This window comes from Gadus macrocephalus, chromosome 19, assembly GCF_031168955.1.
Source record: "Gadus macrocephalus chromosome 19, ASM3116895v1".
Lineage (NCBI taxonomy): Eukaryota > Metazoa > Chordata > Actinopteri > Gadiformes > Gadidae > Gadus > Gadus macrocephalus.
In genome coordinates this window covers 10016065-10030590 of record NC_082400.1, presented here as the reverse complement: position 1 = coordinate 10030590, position 14526 = coordinate 10016065, and the positions used below count along the sequence as shown (strand labels likewise).

The window sequence follows — 14526 nt, the reverse complement described above, 5'->3', positions numbered from 1 at the left end:
AGCCCCATGTATTCTATCTCCTTCATTTAGGAGATCTATAAGTGCCCCTTTACTGCTTGGTTAGCCACATCTAACTAGCTGCTGCTATATAGTGTTTGTAATGTATCCACACTGCATGTCCTAGTCAGAAACTGGAAGGCTGAGGGGGCTTTCTGCACATGAAAGTGGTCATCCAATTATATTGTTCTATTTGCGATATTTCTATCATATCCATCATTTTTTCAGCTTTCGAAATACAGATCATTGTACAATAAATACACATTCATCTTTGACCAAGTGTAGTGTTTCTTTATTGCCAATATTATGGCTAATATTTGAATATTTTGTTAATGGTTATTATTATGCAACCAACCGTGTGCAAAAATATTGAGGGGATTTTTGTATTTTTGTAAGCTTTAAACTCGTGTATCGTCATTTTTATTCTCCACATGTTATTAGCCATACGTGTAATATTACGTTGTACAAGACTTTATTCTCCTTCTCAAATTATCAATTTTTTATCTCTGTCTCTCACTCTGGCCACCAGGATCAACACACACACACACACACACACACACACACACACACACACACACACACACACACACACACACACACACACACACACACACACACACACACACACACACACACACACACAAGACGCGCATACATTAAGATTATTTAATTTAAATATTCTTCCATGTCATTTAAGATTATTTTGAAGTTAATGTGATGAGGACTTGAATCGGGATTATCTTTCACTTCCCTTTTACATAGGTTCTGTTTTTTCCTGCTGCAATGACACGGCGCATGCGCCGTGTGTCTCCTTCATTGTGCCCTATCCTCTGTAGGCTAAGCTAGCTGTCATTCCCACAGCAGCATCCAGACAGGGGTACATTTGCAGATTTTCCTCTCTAAACAACTTTTGCACCGGTATGGAAAATTATTGCATCTAATGAATTGTATATGTAGTACGACAAAAAATATTTGTTTGAATAGATAGAGTGTTTGATTTCAATGCAAGTGATAAGTATCGCTCTAATTCTCTCCAAGGTTAGCAAGTTACCGACCATGTTAGCTATTGGCTGTTATATAATGATGATGTCTGGTAGGGTTTATGCTCCGTGCATTCGTCCTCATCCCTTTACCCTGTCAAGCAGTGTGTGTGTGTGTGTGTTTCTTTGTTAAGCATTTTTTTCAGCATCTTTTCACTGAGGTTTTGATAAAGATGCGTAGGCCAACTTATCTCTTCTTTTCTGAAACTGATTTGATACAGTTTGCTGCACTGGGTTTTTTAATCGTTTATACAATATGACGCGCATCAGCCAGCAAACCTTCATAGCAGCTTCTATGTCATTGGCAGGAATAGCGGTTAGTGTGCCTTATCTAACGGTCGCTGGGCCCACAGAATCCTCCCCCACCACACCTCTCTCTCAGGCCTGTTGGCTGTGTCCTTTGTTCTGAATGAGGTCTACGGCAGCCACCCCAGATGGGTGGCCGTCAACAGGCCCAGAACATTAGTATAATTACTAGGGGAGAGGGCCACGACCTTTTAAACATGGCCCTTTCTGCTATTTTATGAGACGAACGCTCCATGAAATCTTTCCATGGCCACTGAGGCCTATCAAGCCTACTGTAGCGACATCTGAATACTTAATGTCCAAGACTGCAATTTCAGTTATTATTAATATGCAGAATGTGTTTGTGTGCATGTGTCTCCAAAATACACCCTTTAAAATACAAATTTCACTATATATTTTTTTTTGTTCAGTTAAATTGTTGATTGTCTGACAGTTGCTAATCTTGCAGAACTTCAAACCCTTCATAGATTTTGAATTGAGTGTGTTTCAATTGTAGTAATATGATTGATTTTAGATTGAGCCCTTACTATTACACCCACATCAGCAAATTATAATGACGAAAAAATGGAAATTGTTCCTGTTCTACATTCAACGGCAGAATGATATGTTAAACCGTATTAGGCCACCTATAACTGGGTGATATTAACATTGGGTCATACTAATATATTATTCTAAAAAGTCAACACATCTAATAGCCAATAACATTGACTTACCTCACATACCTGGATTACCACCACCAAAGAAGAACGTCATCATCTTGTGACGCTACTCTTTTGAAAAGCCATACTGTATACACAACATCATGTATAAATAGACATGTAGGAAAGACAACATTACAACCGAGTCATGCATTCAAATGACGTTCTGGTTTCTTTCTATTTATAGCATCATGGCTGTCCCTCCCTCCTACGCAGACTTGGGCAAGTCTGCCAAGGACGTCTTTAGCAAAGGCTATGGTGAGTAGTGTGTGTGTGTGTGTGTGTGCGTGTGTGTGTGTGTGTGTGCGTGTGTGTGTGTGTTACTGAGATGTGTCTCTTGTGTGGGTTCCACCTGTTTTGCAGCGTAATGCATTGTCATGATGTATTACATAGTCATGACAATTGGAGGAGTTTTAATTGGGGTAGTCTGTGTATTTATGTGGACTCCATAGCAACCAGGCTAGTCAGCTGGATTTATTGGGTAGGGAGACAGATTCAATAATTGGAAAGGAGCCCAAGTGTAGGTCAAGATTTACTATCTTTCTCTATTTATTCTCCCCCGAGGGAGGGAGAATCTGGGGTTTCAGGGCTGGTTTCAGATGACACACGCATGATTGCAGCACAAAATAAATTGGCCATATCGGGCCCCGTCCACACAGAGCCGAAACGGCTCCGTGTGGTTTATGCGGTTCAGGAATATCTCCGTAAAGACGGATTCATTGCGAAACCGCATCGAGCTGTTGAAACGCTGTAGTAAACATTCAAGGCGCTGGTTCTCCACAGAAAAAAGTGGAGCGCATCAAGCCTGCGCGCATACAGCTTGCGCGCTGTATACAAACATTCAGTCACGAGGAGATTCAACCTTTTAAATTGAGCAGAAACTTATTCATGTACAGTTAGTAATTAAATGTATCATGGGGCTGTATTTATTACAAAAATAATACAAATAAAAAATTAAATAAAAAATTCAACGCAACTCTAACATCGCCCAGCTGGTGGGGGGGCAATGACGTCATCGTTTGCGTTTCAGGCGTCCACGCGAATCCTAACACGAAACCGCACAGGTCCGGATAGATTTGAAACCACCCTGGGACATGGTTTCAGAAATGTGCGGTTTCTATACAAAACCCTGATTTTATTTAGAGGTGAATTGGTCAAATCAATCTATCCACCATTGGCCGGTGGCAGGTGTTCCTTTGGACCCTTGGTTGCACAACATTGATTTTTACGATGAGTTTATTCTCATGAGACCATTTATCTTAAATTCTGTCCCATCTCTTGTGCGGCTTTAGGCTTCGGCGTGGTGAAGTTGGACCTAAAGACCAAGTCCCAGAGTGGAGTGGTAAGATGTGTTGATCATTCCTGACCTGGCATTCCACCCAGTTACCCCTCTGACCAGCCCCGCCCGTCCATCGTTTCCCAGATGTAATAACGCTCCTCCCCGCAGTCGACATAACTCCTGGATTCCTAACCCCATGCTGGGACCTACCGACTAAACGTTTCAGGGGAACCGGTGTATCCGGTGATCGGGGGGGCTTGAACCCTGTTGCCTTTGTTCTAGAGAGGGAGACAGACCGACAGACAGACAGACTGCAGGCCTGGCTGTCTGTGTGTCTCCCACTCTCTCCCTGTCTCTGCTAACCCTGGCTCTATCTCCATTCTGCTGCCTTCCATCATGGACCCGTCCCGCTCTAATGTAGATGGTAAGATCTGGTGCCACACCCCATCCGCTCTGGATCCCTGTGTGAACGCCACAGGACCTCTTCCGTTCTAGTTTTCGTCTCTTTCTCTCCTATGATTTTTCATAAAATGGCCGTCCTCCTTTTTCATTTTTTTCCTATTCTTCCCATGGATGTCTTTTTCAACGTTGATGTCTTTAATCCTACGTCTTTTCATTAATATTTTATTTTAGTTGTCTGTATGTCAATATGTGCCTCAGCATGTGCCATGGTTATTATTTACTGGCAATGTATATAAGTCTGAATATTGCATTATCCTTTTTGTGATGGTGACATGTATTTTAAAAAGAAATCGCTGTCATTTCAAATGGTTATGAATCCCATTAAAAACTCATCTTAAGCAGCTACGAAAGACCAGGGTTAGAAGCCTTCTCCTCCTCTTAATAAATCAAACGGTTTGTTTGACGGATGCACAGCTGCAAGAGACCAGCGTGTTTACACCAGATGCTGAGTTGTAATCACACAGAGCAGATTCACGATGTTGGCTTTACTTTGGTTTCCTGCTCAGGATAACGTCTTCAGACTGGCTTTACCCTTGGCCCTGCCTTAAGGGAATGTCAACTGAATGTCGGTCAAGTTAAGTCATGTTCAGTAGAGTCTAGATGGCTATGATGATGGCATATCATAGATCTAGGCTATGTATAATCTGTTCTTTTTTACAGAGTTTGTAGTACGTGCACATATCTGATGAAATATATCTATAAAAATATTCTAAGAATTTAAAGTTTTCATGTAGAAATCGTCATCTGAATATTCTTTATATATTTTTATATTTGATTACACAGTAGTGATCCATCGGAGATGTTCATACAGTCCGCCGTGCCTTCTCTTCTCATTGACAAACGTCCCCGTTTCCTTCTGACGGGTCATCCGTCCGCTCTTTTAACCTACGCCGCATTCTACATGCATCCCAACGGCTCCTCCATCCCTCAACGTGAACGCCCGCAGCCATGCCATCCTCTACAGCGCCGTCGTTTCAGCACAGGGAGACACCCCCCCCCCCCCACCCCATTAAACCCTGTTTTCTCTCCATGCGTCCTTCCTCCCCTAGGAGTTCAACACGTCCGGCTCCAGCAACACGGACACTGGCAAGGCGGCCGGTAGCCTGGAGACCAAGTACAAGATGAAGGAGCTGGGCCTGAGCTTCAACCAGAAGTGGAACACTGACAACACCCTGGCCACCGAGGTCACAGTGGAGGACCAGGTGGGCGTTGGGGCGCAGTAGAACATGCTTTAATGGACCTGTAGAGTACTGTATAGGGAAGGAAGTGGAGAGGAGGAAGGAAGTGTTTTTAACAAATGTTGTTGTATTGTTTTGCAGTTGGCGCAAGGGCTGAAGGTTGCTCTGGATACGTCTTTCGTACCAAACACAGGGTGAGTCCGACGTCCGCTGGGATTAGGTCATATTGACACAGTCATACCTACATCCGTCACAAGTCACGCATAGACCTTCACCGGACACGTTGTGTCATACCGGATGTTACACTATAACATACATTATCCTTCCTTTTCTTGTTTTTATTTATGTTTGCGCTCCCAGTCGGAGTATTCCCTAAATAATCAGCGGTATGAACAAATAGGAAACGCTTCTGGCTACATGGTTTCCGAGTCACTTTTGGGTCATTGTGGTTGTTTTTGTTTTTCGTCGACATCCAAAACTATTCTTCTGCCTTCCAGGAAGAAGAGCGGCAAGCTGAAGACCGCCTTCAAGCGCGACTTTGTCAACGTGGGTTGCGACATCGACTTCGAGGGTCCCATCGTGCACGCGGCGGCCGTTCTGGGCTACGAGGGCTGGCTGGCCGGCTACCAGATGGCGTTCGACACGGCCAAGTCCAAGCTGACCCAGAACAACTTCGCCCTGGCTCACATCGCCGGAGACTTCCAGCTGCACACCAACGTGTGGGTATTCACCCGGAACGCAAACCAATGTCCATCTCACATTTTTATGGGCACTGTGGGAATATTTGTTTGACTCCAAGCTGAGAAAATTCTGGGTTTGAATCTACAAGTACTGGCTTGGAAACTAGAAGAGTCTGCAATCTCATATTCTATTTGTTCTGGCATGCATTATTCTGGTCCCCCTCCCATCCAGACCGATTCCCAGCCGACACAGGGCGGGTTAGATACGATGACGGCCCAGACGGCGCTCCCAGGGGAGTGCCCAGTGGGAGCGCCGTGGAGGTATTTCATGAACAACCAAGATGGCTGCCGCTGATCTCTCCCACTATTTGTTAGTCTGATTGGTCGTAAGTCTATCCAATTGCGTCCAGAGACATTTTGGTCTGCGGCCAGTCTGAGGTTCCAGACTAATGCGCTTTAACCAATTAGTCTGCCCAGTGTCTGGCTCCCAATGTACGCTTCCTTGAGCAAGATACCTACTACGCCTTAAGGACGTTTATAAATTCCCTATGAATGCGGGACAGGTGTCTGCTGAATGACTTAATCGCAAAACAGTTAGTCATGGGAATGGAGTGGGGTGTGTTTTCTTTTGGATGAAAAGCCTCCAAAAGTAAATATCTCAAAAGTAAAGAGGACATGGAGGAGTGGAGGAACAGTAAGTTGGAGCTGAGCCGGAGTTTAACTTTGGATGAGAGCATCTCCGAAGACAAAAAGTTGTTACTGTCCTGGGAGAGGAGAGGGGCGCGTGCAATGCCAGGTTCTGGTTAACATCTGCTAACATCTGCATGGTCCCCCCCCCCCCCCCCCCCTCCCCCACAGCAACGACGGGACTGAGTTCGGGGGCTCCATCTACCAGAAGGTGAACGAGGAGCTGGAGACGGCCGTCACCCTGGCCTGGACGGCGGGCAGCAACAACACCCGCTTTGGCATCGCCGCCAAATACAAGCTGGACAAGGACGCGTCCATCTCGGTACGACCACCCCACCGACCCCTGTGTGTGTCTGTATGATGTGATCACAAGGGAAGGCCTTCACTCTCCACCGAGAGTTGAGGCCTGACTGCTACATGGTCAGTGGAGCGCCTCCCTTTGGCTACGACAGCGACGTTTCGAAATGCAAAATTTGACCGATTGTTCTTCGCAACGCCTCGCTCCATGGCTCCAGGGAGCTGAGCTGTAAAGCTGTTGTGTAACATAACCAGAAAGCCATGGTCTACTGGCTTTTTCCATTTCCTGAGTTTTTATGGGGGTCTTTCCATTGGGTGGAACCTATGAGCCAAAAGAAAAGGACTAGATTTGGCCTCGCTCAGTCTTATTTGCCTAAAGTGCGTCACTATTGGTCCAGACACTCTTTCCGTCCTCTTCTAACACGTTTCCCCCTCTACCCCCGCAGGCCAAAGTCAACAATGCCAGCCTGATTGGCGTAGGCTACACCCAGAGCCTCAGGCCAGGTATGTTTCTTTCCGTGTTTGTTTAAAACACAATGCATCTATTCATAGAACTATTCATCCAAATCCACGGTCAGATTAGCTGGAGAAAGCTCATTTCCTCGCGTCTCCGCAGGCGTGAAGGTCACCCTCTCGGCGCTGATCGACGGGAAGAACTTCAACGCGGGCGGACACAAGGTCGGCATGGGCTTCGAGCTGGAGGCCTAAAGCCAGCCAGCCGTCCGGTTCAGGGTCGGCCATCGAAGCCCCATCACAGCGTGTCTCTACACTCCATCCGTCCACGGACTCCCAGTCCCACGAGCACCCCACCCCCCCCAGCCATCCCAGTCTCCTGGCTCCTCTCTGGCCCCTCTCTCACACTCCAGTCACCCCTCCCCCCATACACACATCTTGAATGGAGCAGTTTGATGGTTATAGTCCCGTCACGGCGTCATGTTGAACAACAGAGGGGCCGACGACGTTGGAAGTTGTGTGCGTGTATGTTTATGTCTGTGCGTGTGTTGACATTTGTGTAGTACGATTGTGATGCGATGCGCTTTTTTTATAAAGCGGCCACATTTATCTCGCTAGGTCACGGCTTGCGTAGTGATCGGTGCAAACGTGTAGCGTGTGTATCCCCCCTGTAGGCTGTCATGAAACAAGCATGTCTGGATGAAAAACCTAGAGAGTTCGCTTGATCGCTTGGTTAAAAATGGTGCTGTCTTTGCTTTTGGTTTGAGTAAAAAATAGGGTTAGCCTAAACATTTGTTTGGGGGAGGTCATTGCCGACCTGGCTGGCCGTAAACCGATCTATATAAATGTTAATTTTTATCTTTTAAGTTTTGCCGGTTTTATTTATATGTTCAGTTGCTGGTGGTCACACTCACAAGGTCAAAGCTATGAGAATTTGAGCACCCGACCATTACTACAGATGGCATTTCCTGCTGCAATAAGATAAGTACCAGTGGAGTGTTCCCTTTGAGAGGTCAAACAATATGCTGTTTTTGTTCTCACAAATTTTGAGTTTCAGAAACCGAAACACTTCCTCGGAGTGTCTTTCTTTTGTTCTTTCTTATCCGAGTGACAGATGAAACCAAGATGGCAGGATCTTCGGATAGGTTATTTAGTTAGTTGGCATTCCTACAATGTTGGTTTCATCTTTATTTTGGTTGGCTAGTCAAGTCACAAAAGAATTGTCACAGGAAAGTCTGCTTTTTATTTTGTTTCACTTTCTCGAGAAACCAAACTCATCATTGCTCTGTTGGAATGTTTACGGCATTTCAGACCAAACAATGCATTTCAGACCAAACAATGCGAAACCATTCTTTAAATCACACTGTGATTAAAATGATGCAACAGGCTTGTCTGTTCCACACGACTATCCTTTCTTCTGCTAGGGGAGAACCACAAATCCCACATCATATTGTGTTGTCATATGCTGGTTTTGTCATTTCTTTGTGGTTTGGAAACGGTACGTAATTTTCCAATGTTAAGGGAATTCTAATAAGAATAAAAATAAAAAACATTGTCTCAATATATCTGGTATTGTTGTCTGTCTGCGGCTCATTGCGCAAATTATGAAATAATTCTAAACGTATCGACTTAGAGCAATCAGATAAAGGACACATCCAACTTAAGTGGTCGGCTTAAAAGGCAGAAAACGATTTTAATATTCTCCTCAGTGAGACGGTCTGTTCAGTCGGTCAGGCGGCGCTGCCAACGCCGATCACAGATCAAGAGATCGTTGATCTACTCCCACCTTATCCCACAGAACCATGGCATTCTTACTACATGAACTCTGTTCATACTCACTCAAGTATTTGCGTCCACATGCAGAGTCCACAGTCTAGTGACAAAATGGCCGGGATGGATCTGTTCCTTTGGTTTCCTGGTAGGAGGATGTGGCGCGTCCGTTTCCTTATGCCCACAATAACGCGGCACCAGATACCATTAGGTTCAATACAAATTCTGTAGTTACACCACATGTTCTGTTGGATTGTGATAGACCGCTTTAAGTCAAAGTTCTAAGGGATTCAGTTAGGGCGGCAATGCGCTTGGCCACCCTGGTTTCTTGATTATGGAGTTGGAGGAGGGGGGGGACCAGGCCAGGCCCCTGCTGGGGGGGGGGTCACAGCAGGTTGACCTTGGCCACCACCTGCTTGCATCCTGTCCGGGCGTACTGGCGCTCCCCCACGGCCGGGTAGTACTCCACCTCCCCCGCCAGCCTCTCGATGTTCTCCCGGTCCGGGTAGAACCCCTCGCCGGCCATCTCGTCCAGGAAGCATTCCGTCACGTGGCTCTTCTCCAGGAGGCCCATGGGTAATATCTCCGCCGCCTCCCACAGCGGGTGCCTCTTCTCCAGCGTGTCGCGGAGCACGGGGCCCAGCTCCTTCGCCAGGTTGCCGTGGCGACCGCCGCACGCGCCCTCCATGGTCATGGCCATCATGCCGCCGCCGCCGCCCGCCGCGCTGGACGAGTTGTGCAGCAGGTGGTGGGTGATGAGCTCGCCGCCCAGGCCGCTCAGGAACAGGTAGACGGCGTTGAGGTACTCGTTGGAGCGCTTGGTCGCCACCAGGTCCCTCAGCGCGTCCAGGATCTCGGCGTGCATGTGCTCCGCCTCGTCGAACACAAACAGGGGGATCTTCTCCTCCTCCTCGGCGCGCTCCACCATCTCCGCCACCGCCACGGAGAGCGCCCGGGCGCAGTGCCAGGCGTCCGCCTCCAGGGGGCAGCGGTGCAGGACGTAGTACTGCAGCACCAGGGGCTCGCCGACCACCGCGCGGAAGTGGCCCGCCAGCAGCCGCCCCAGGTGGCTCTTGCCCACGCCGGAGGGGCCGTGGACGGAGAGCACCAGGGGCCTGCCGTGGACGTAGGTGGAGAGGTAGTCGTGGAGCAGGCCCAGCAGCCCCTCCACCGCCGCCCGCTGGCCGAACACCTCCCGCCGCAGGGTCTTCTCCAGGCCGTCCAGGTCGTAGCGGAGCACGTGGTCGTCCAGGTTCTCGATGGCGTTGTACACCTGTGTACACACAGCCGGCGGGAGTTTTTTTTTTAGTTCAAGCACCTTGGAATGTTGCGGTTTAAAAGTATTTGCCTGATCATTTTACCTCACTCACTACTGACTCACTACTTAAGAGTTTTAGCGATTCTCCTAGAATGGTTTCAAGCTGGTTTGTGACTATGGGAAGCATTGGTGGCATGTCTTTGCCTGATAAGCTGACTCATTTAATTATACTGAATCGCATCATGGCTTTGATACTGCCCAGGTATGAAGCGGCCGGCAAGATACTGAAAACAATCACACCCATTTATACAGATTATTTTTTTAAATAAGCGCCAAAAGATAATCTTTTGTTTGAGTTTAAATCATTTATAGGGCTCTGCTAACACAAATAGCCTAGCGACTGAACTGGGAGTGCAGTGCCAAGCAACAAACTAAAATCTACCTCCTCACCCAATTGCTAATTTCTGTAGGTCGGCATGTTACCGCAGCTACTTTGTATCAAGTGCATTTTTCCGTATTTTTCGTGTTTCCATTTATTGTGATTTAATAGCCTGGTGAGAGGCGCGTGATTCCCATGAGTTAACAGCTTAGGCTAATGTTGGCTAATTAACATATTACAAACTACAATAAAGCAAAGTGATTCATGTACAGTTAAAACTCCCAGCGCTGGAGGCTTCTTACCCAAACAGATGACTTGGACGAAACTAAGATAACCAAAACTAAGCATCGTAAACTCGTTGCATTGAGATAGCCTACAACCAAGTTATCTTACAATGACATTGTTGCCCCTGTCCTAGGTGATCCTGTTTTATCATCTTTCTGATAGGATCTTCACACACCCTGTGTGTGAAGATCGTGTGTCACCAGCCTCCCAACCGAAGCCACAACCATTCTGAAACCCGGCGGTGTTTCGCCAGCATCGAGGGCGATTGCTATCTCTAGTTTGAAGCTTTGATGCGCGTCGTGCTGCCAGAACATTTTGACAAAGATATTCCTTTGTTCTCCTCTCCTCCCTCCCCCCCCCCTCCCTCCCTCCCTCCTCTCCTCCCTCCCCCCCTCCTGTCCCGTCCCGTCCCGTCCTACCTGCAGGAAGACGATGGCACACAGCAGGTAGAGGCAGTACTTGGCGCGGCTCTGAGCCGGTTTGGGCGGGGCCCGACGGCCCCGTCCCGTGGGGTACTGCACCCCGCGGTGCTTCCTCCTCCTCTTCCTGCGCTCGGGCGCCAGGGGCGGCACGGAACCGGGCTCCCCGTCGAAGGTGAAGATCTTGGGGCTGGTGCGAGACGGCGCCCCTGCCATGAGCTTGGCGCCGCCGAACACCTGGGACATCTCCAGCCGCCGCTTCTTCATGGCCAGGTACTTCTGTCGGATGCGCACCACCGCCAGCAGAGAGGAGGAGAAGTTGGCGATGACGGGCGGGAGGCTCGACCTTGGCGCCTCCACTCCCTCCTCCTCCTCCTCCTCCTCCTCTTCATCGTCTCTCTCCACCTCCTCTCCCTCCGACTGGTCGTCGGCCGGAGACTCGGAGTAGCGGTCACTGCTGTCGTAGAGGCTCATCTGAAGGGTGAGAGAGGGGGGGGGGGGAGAGAGGGGGAGGGTGGGGGATGGATACAGGAACTGCAATGAGTGTGCAATAAGCAACACATTCTTGGAAGGATTATGGTAAATAAGGAAGTGCGCCCATGTACCATGTTGTGTCCTATACTACAACATCACCTGCGTACAAAGGTTGTGAAGAGGTGGTACAGATGGAGGTGGAAACCGATGGAATGAATCACCCCACCCTTACGAATACGAAGCATGCCGTGTCGCCGGCAAGAATGAGCTTATGACATTTATTCATGAAATCGCTGTGGAGCAATGAACAAAGGTACTTTGTTCATGGTTTTGGTTTGGATTGTATACCTATCAAATAGGATAATGATGATTTATGCTCCCAGTATCGAGTGGTCCGTTGTGAAGACATGTCATGTATAAAGGGCACCCACTTCCCCTTTAAACTTCCTATTGATAAACCATGTTGAAAGCCATTTCCGCCTGATCCCTCTGAACCACAAGGGCCCAGCGAGCAACACACAGGAACCAGCGCCAACACAAATACAGGCTCATAGGTTGGCCAGCATCCAGCACGTTGCACAGCTCAGTGGCCGTCTGTGGGCCTACGTCGAAACTGCAAAAATAAACATGCACATTACGCACACAGCGCTGACAAAGACATCAGAGCGATGGGAAGCTTTTTGACAAATAAGAGAAGAACAGCTGAAACTTTCTCTGTGCGGTCCAGGAAGAATGAGCAACGGTGAAAGCTTTCACTGACGGGAATATGTCAAGGGGAGTGTCATTTCTCACTCAGGGTGAGTGAACAAGACAAGACAAATCTACGACTTAGTTTGAACGGTTCCAGGGAATGGTAATAGTTCCAGCTCAAGCACCATGATTTATGGCTGATTATTTTAGTATGACATTATTTGACATCTTGAACCCCAATTCTCCAAGTGTTGCTTTGTAATTGTGGCACTTTGACATTGACACATTGTGTATGCACAAGCAATTCAAACCCGGTGTAATAATTCACAGACTTACACCGATAGTTGGGCGTGAACCATATACCTTCTGGATGTTTCATCATGATGGTGTGCGCGCGCGTGTGTGTAAGTGAAGACTAAACAACTGGAATCTCAAAGTGGAATTAGAACAGTCAAAAGTCGCGCAGAACATTTGTCGGCCTCTGCAAGTCTGAATTCCTAGGAATGACACCTTGATCATATGAACACCTAGCCGCACCTTTTGTATTACCCTGCACAATAGGTCCCAAACGCACAGTAGAGCGCTGAGAGAAAGCAGAAGCAAGATGAGGGTAATTTGATATCGCTCCCTCAGACTTTTCTAACCTGTCCACTGCATTTCCTGCAGAACGACGCATTCCACGCATGTCTGAGCATTCAAACAGATCCTCAAACAGATTATTATACGGGAAGCAGTCTAAGAGGATCCAGTGGCTGTCGATTGACCTCGTTCAAAGGATATCTACCTACATGAATGAGTGGCTGTCAATCGAACAATTTCCAGGGATATCAACTATATTCATCAAGACATATTAAGGGAAAACACAAATAATGCTGCTGAACATAGATTTAACCAGCAAACTTTATTTTAACTATTCAAAACACATCTAAAAAGATAAATGACAAAAAACACAAGCTGTGCTTACCTTAAATTTAGATAGACGTCTCCTCCCAAAATAGAGAAATGTCTTTCCTATATATATTATATGTATATAGATAGATATATAGTATATCTATATAAATCTCTATCTTAAAGTAGGTCCATACTGCTGAGCGGCACAGCGAGAGACAGGAGGAAGCAGCAGACTCTAGTTCCCAACCCATGTATGCTTGGGGCCACAGCCTGCTTTTATACTCCAGTTCCCTCTTCAGTTCATCGGCAGGCTCCGCCCCTTTGCCTCGTCTCTTCTTCAGACTTCCTGCTAACAGATCAGGTTGTTCTAAAAAGTCCCTCACAGAAAGGTGCATGGAAAAAAACTAAAATAGTGAAACACGAGACTGCAAGCGCACTGGTGGACAGGTTAGACGTATAACATGTTTGCATAACATTTGCCTAGGGTCAGATACGGGTGCTTGGGTATTAATAAAATACCACACACACACACACACACTAAGAGCAGGAGAACGCACACACACACACAGAGCAAGATAATGCAAACACACCGTAAGAGCAGTAGCACACAAACACACAAACACTAACAGCAGGAGAACGCAGACAGAAACATACGGTCGGAGCAGGATTCCACCAACACACACCCGCACACACAGCAAGAGCACACACACAAACACACACAGTGAGAGCAAGAGAATGCAAACACACAGTAAGAGCAGGAGCACACACAAAAAAAAACACAAGAAGCAGGAGTGCAGACACACACACACAGTAAGAGCAGGAGCGCACACACACACACACACACACACACACACAGTAAGAGCAGGAGCACACACCCACTCGCACACAGGAGCAGGAGAACATACACAGATGGTGTACTTTTCTTAAGAGCAGGGCTCCTCCTTCAGGGATATAGATTTGTTTCTGAACAGGAAGGGGGAATGTCGTCACAGAGGTTTCACCGTTCGCCATTACTTCCAAACCAATGGATTCAATGGTCTGTATGAACATGCAGTCGGACGGCTCATTGTCCGAGCAGTAGCAACAGAAGCACGCCAACGTTGTGCTACGGTTTCCATGGTGCAGATAGACAGCAACCAGCTCCAAGGGTTCTGAACTCTGTGGTCAGAGTTAACACCTATGTTATAAATGCCGTATATTGTGTGGGTTCCAAAACATTGCCTAAGAGGGGCTACATGTCATGTCTGCTGCTTGTAGCTTTCAGGCTAAGGTTGAGTCGTCCG

At 47.4% G+C, this 14526-nt stretch overlaps 2 protein-coding genes across 4 annotated transcripts; one reads left to right on the top strand and one right to left on the bottom strand.

Moving 5' to 3' along the window:
• Positions 1–755: 755 nt before the first annotated feature.
• Positions 756–8638, top strand: zgc:56235 (Voltage-dependent anion-selective channel protein 2-like). 2 transcript variants are annotated; one of them, XM_060038547.1, is made up of 9 exons: positions 756–915; positions 2229–2299; positions 3334–3383; positions 4832–4984; positions 5102–5154; positions 5458–5679; positions 6499–6649; positions 7071–7128; positions 7241–8638. In XM_060038547.1, exons 2-9 carry the CDS (start codon positions 2233–2235, stop codon positions 7330–7332), a joined length of 846 nt encoding a protein of 281 aa, XP_059894530.1. In that variant the 5' UTR covers positions 756–915; positions 2229–2232; the 3' UTR covers positions 7333–8638. The 2 variants fall into 2 exon arrangements, with proteins under 2 accessions (XP_059894530.1, XP_059894531.1); XM_060038548.1 differs by lacking the exons at positions 756–915; positions 2229–2299; positions 3334–3383 and adding an exon at positions 3401–3744.
• Positions 8122–14440, bottom strand: tor4aa (torsin family 4, member Aa). Of its 2 annotated transcripts, none has more exons than XM_060038520.1 (3): positions 13317–14440; positions 11189–11662; positions 8122–10120 (listed from the first exon to the last, which is right to left on the bottom strand). In XM_060038520.1, the coding sequence occupies exons 2-3, from the start codon at positions 11660–11662 to the stop codon at positions 9233–9235; spliced, it is 1362 nt and encodes a 453-aa protein (XP_059894503.1). In that variant the 5' UTR covers positions 13317–14440; the 3' UTR covers positions 8122–9232. The 2 variants fall into 2 exon arrangements, with proteins under 2 accessions (XP_059894503.1, XP_059894505.1); XM_060038522.1 differs by lacking the exon at positions 13317–14440 and adding an exon at positions 11822–13183.
• Positions 14441–14526: the final 86 nt, after the last annotated feature.

What these genes read in the sequence shown, in the direction of transcription:
- tor4aa (XM_060038520.1), bottom strand. Translation starts at nt 11,662, where the DNA reads ATGAGCCTCTACGACAGCAGTGACCGCTACTCCGAGTCTCCGGCCGAC. An exon ending in GTGCCATCGTCTTCCTGCAG is followed by an intron (nt 10,121 to 11,188) that starts GTAGGACGGGAC and finishes GTGTGTACACAG; the next exon opens with GTGTACAACGCCATCGAGAA.
- zgc:56235 (XM_060038547.1), top strand. Translation starts at nt 2,233, where the DNA reads ATGGCTGTCCCTCCCTCCTACGCAGACTTGGGCAAGTCTGCCAAGGAC. An exon ending in CGTCTTTAGCAAAGGCTATG is followed by an intron (nt 2,300 to 3,333) that starts GTGAGTAGTGTG and finishes GTGCGGCTTTAG; the next exon opens with GCTTCGGCGTGGTGAAGTTG. An exon ending in ACAAGGACGCGTCCATCTCG is followed by an intron (nt 6,650 to 7,070) that starts GTACGACCACCC and finishes CTACCCCCGCAG; the next exon opens with GCCAAAGTCAACAATGCCAG.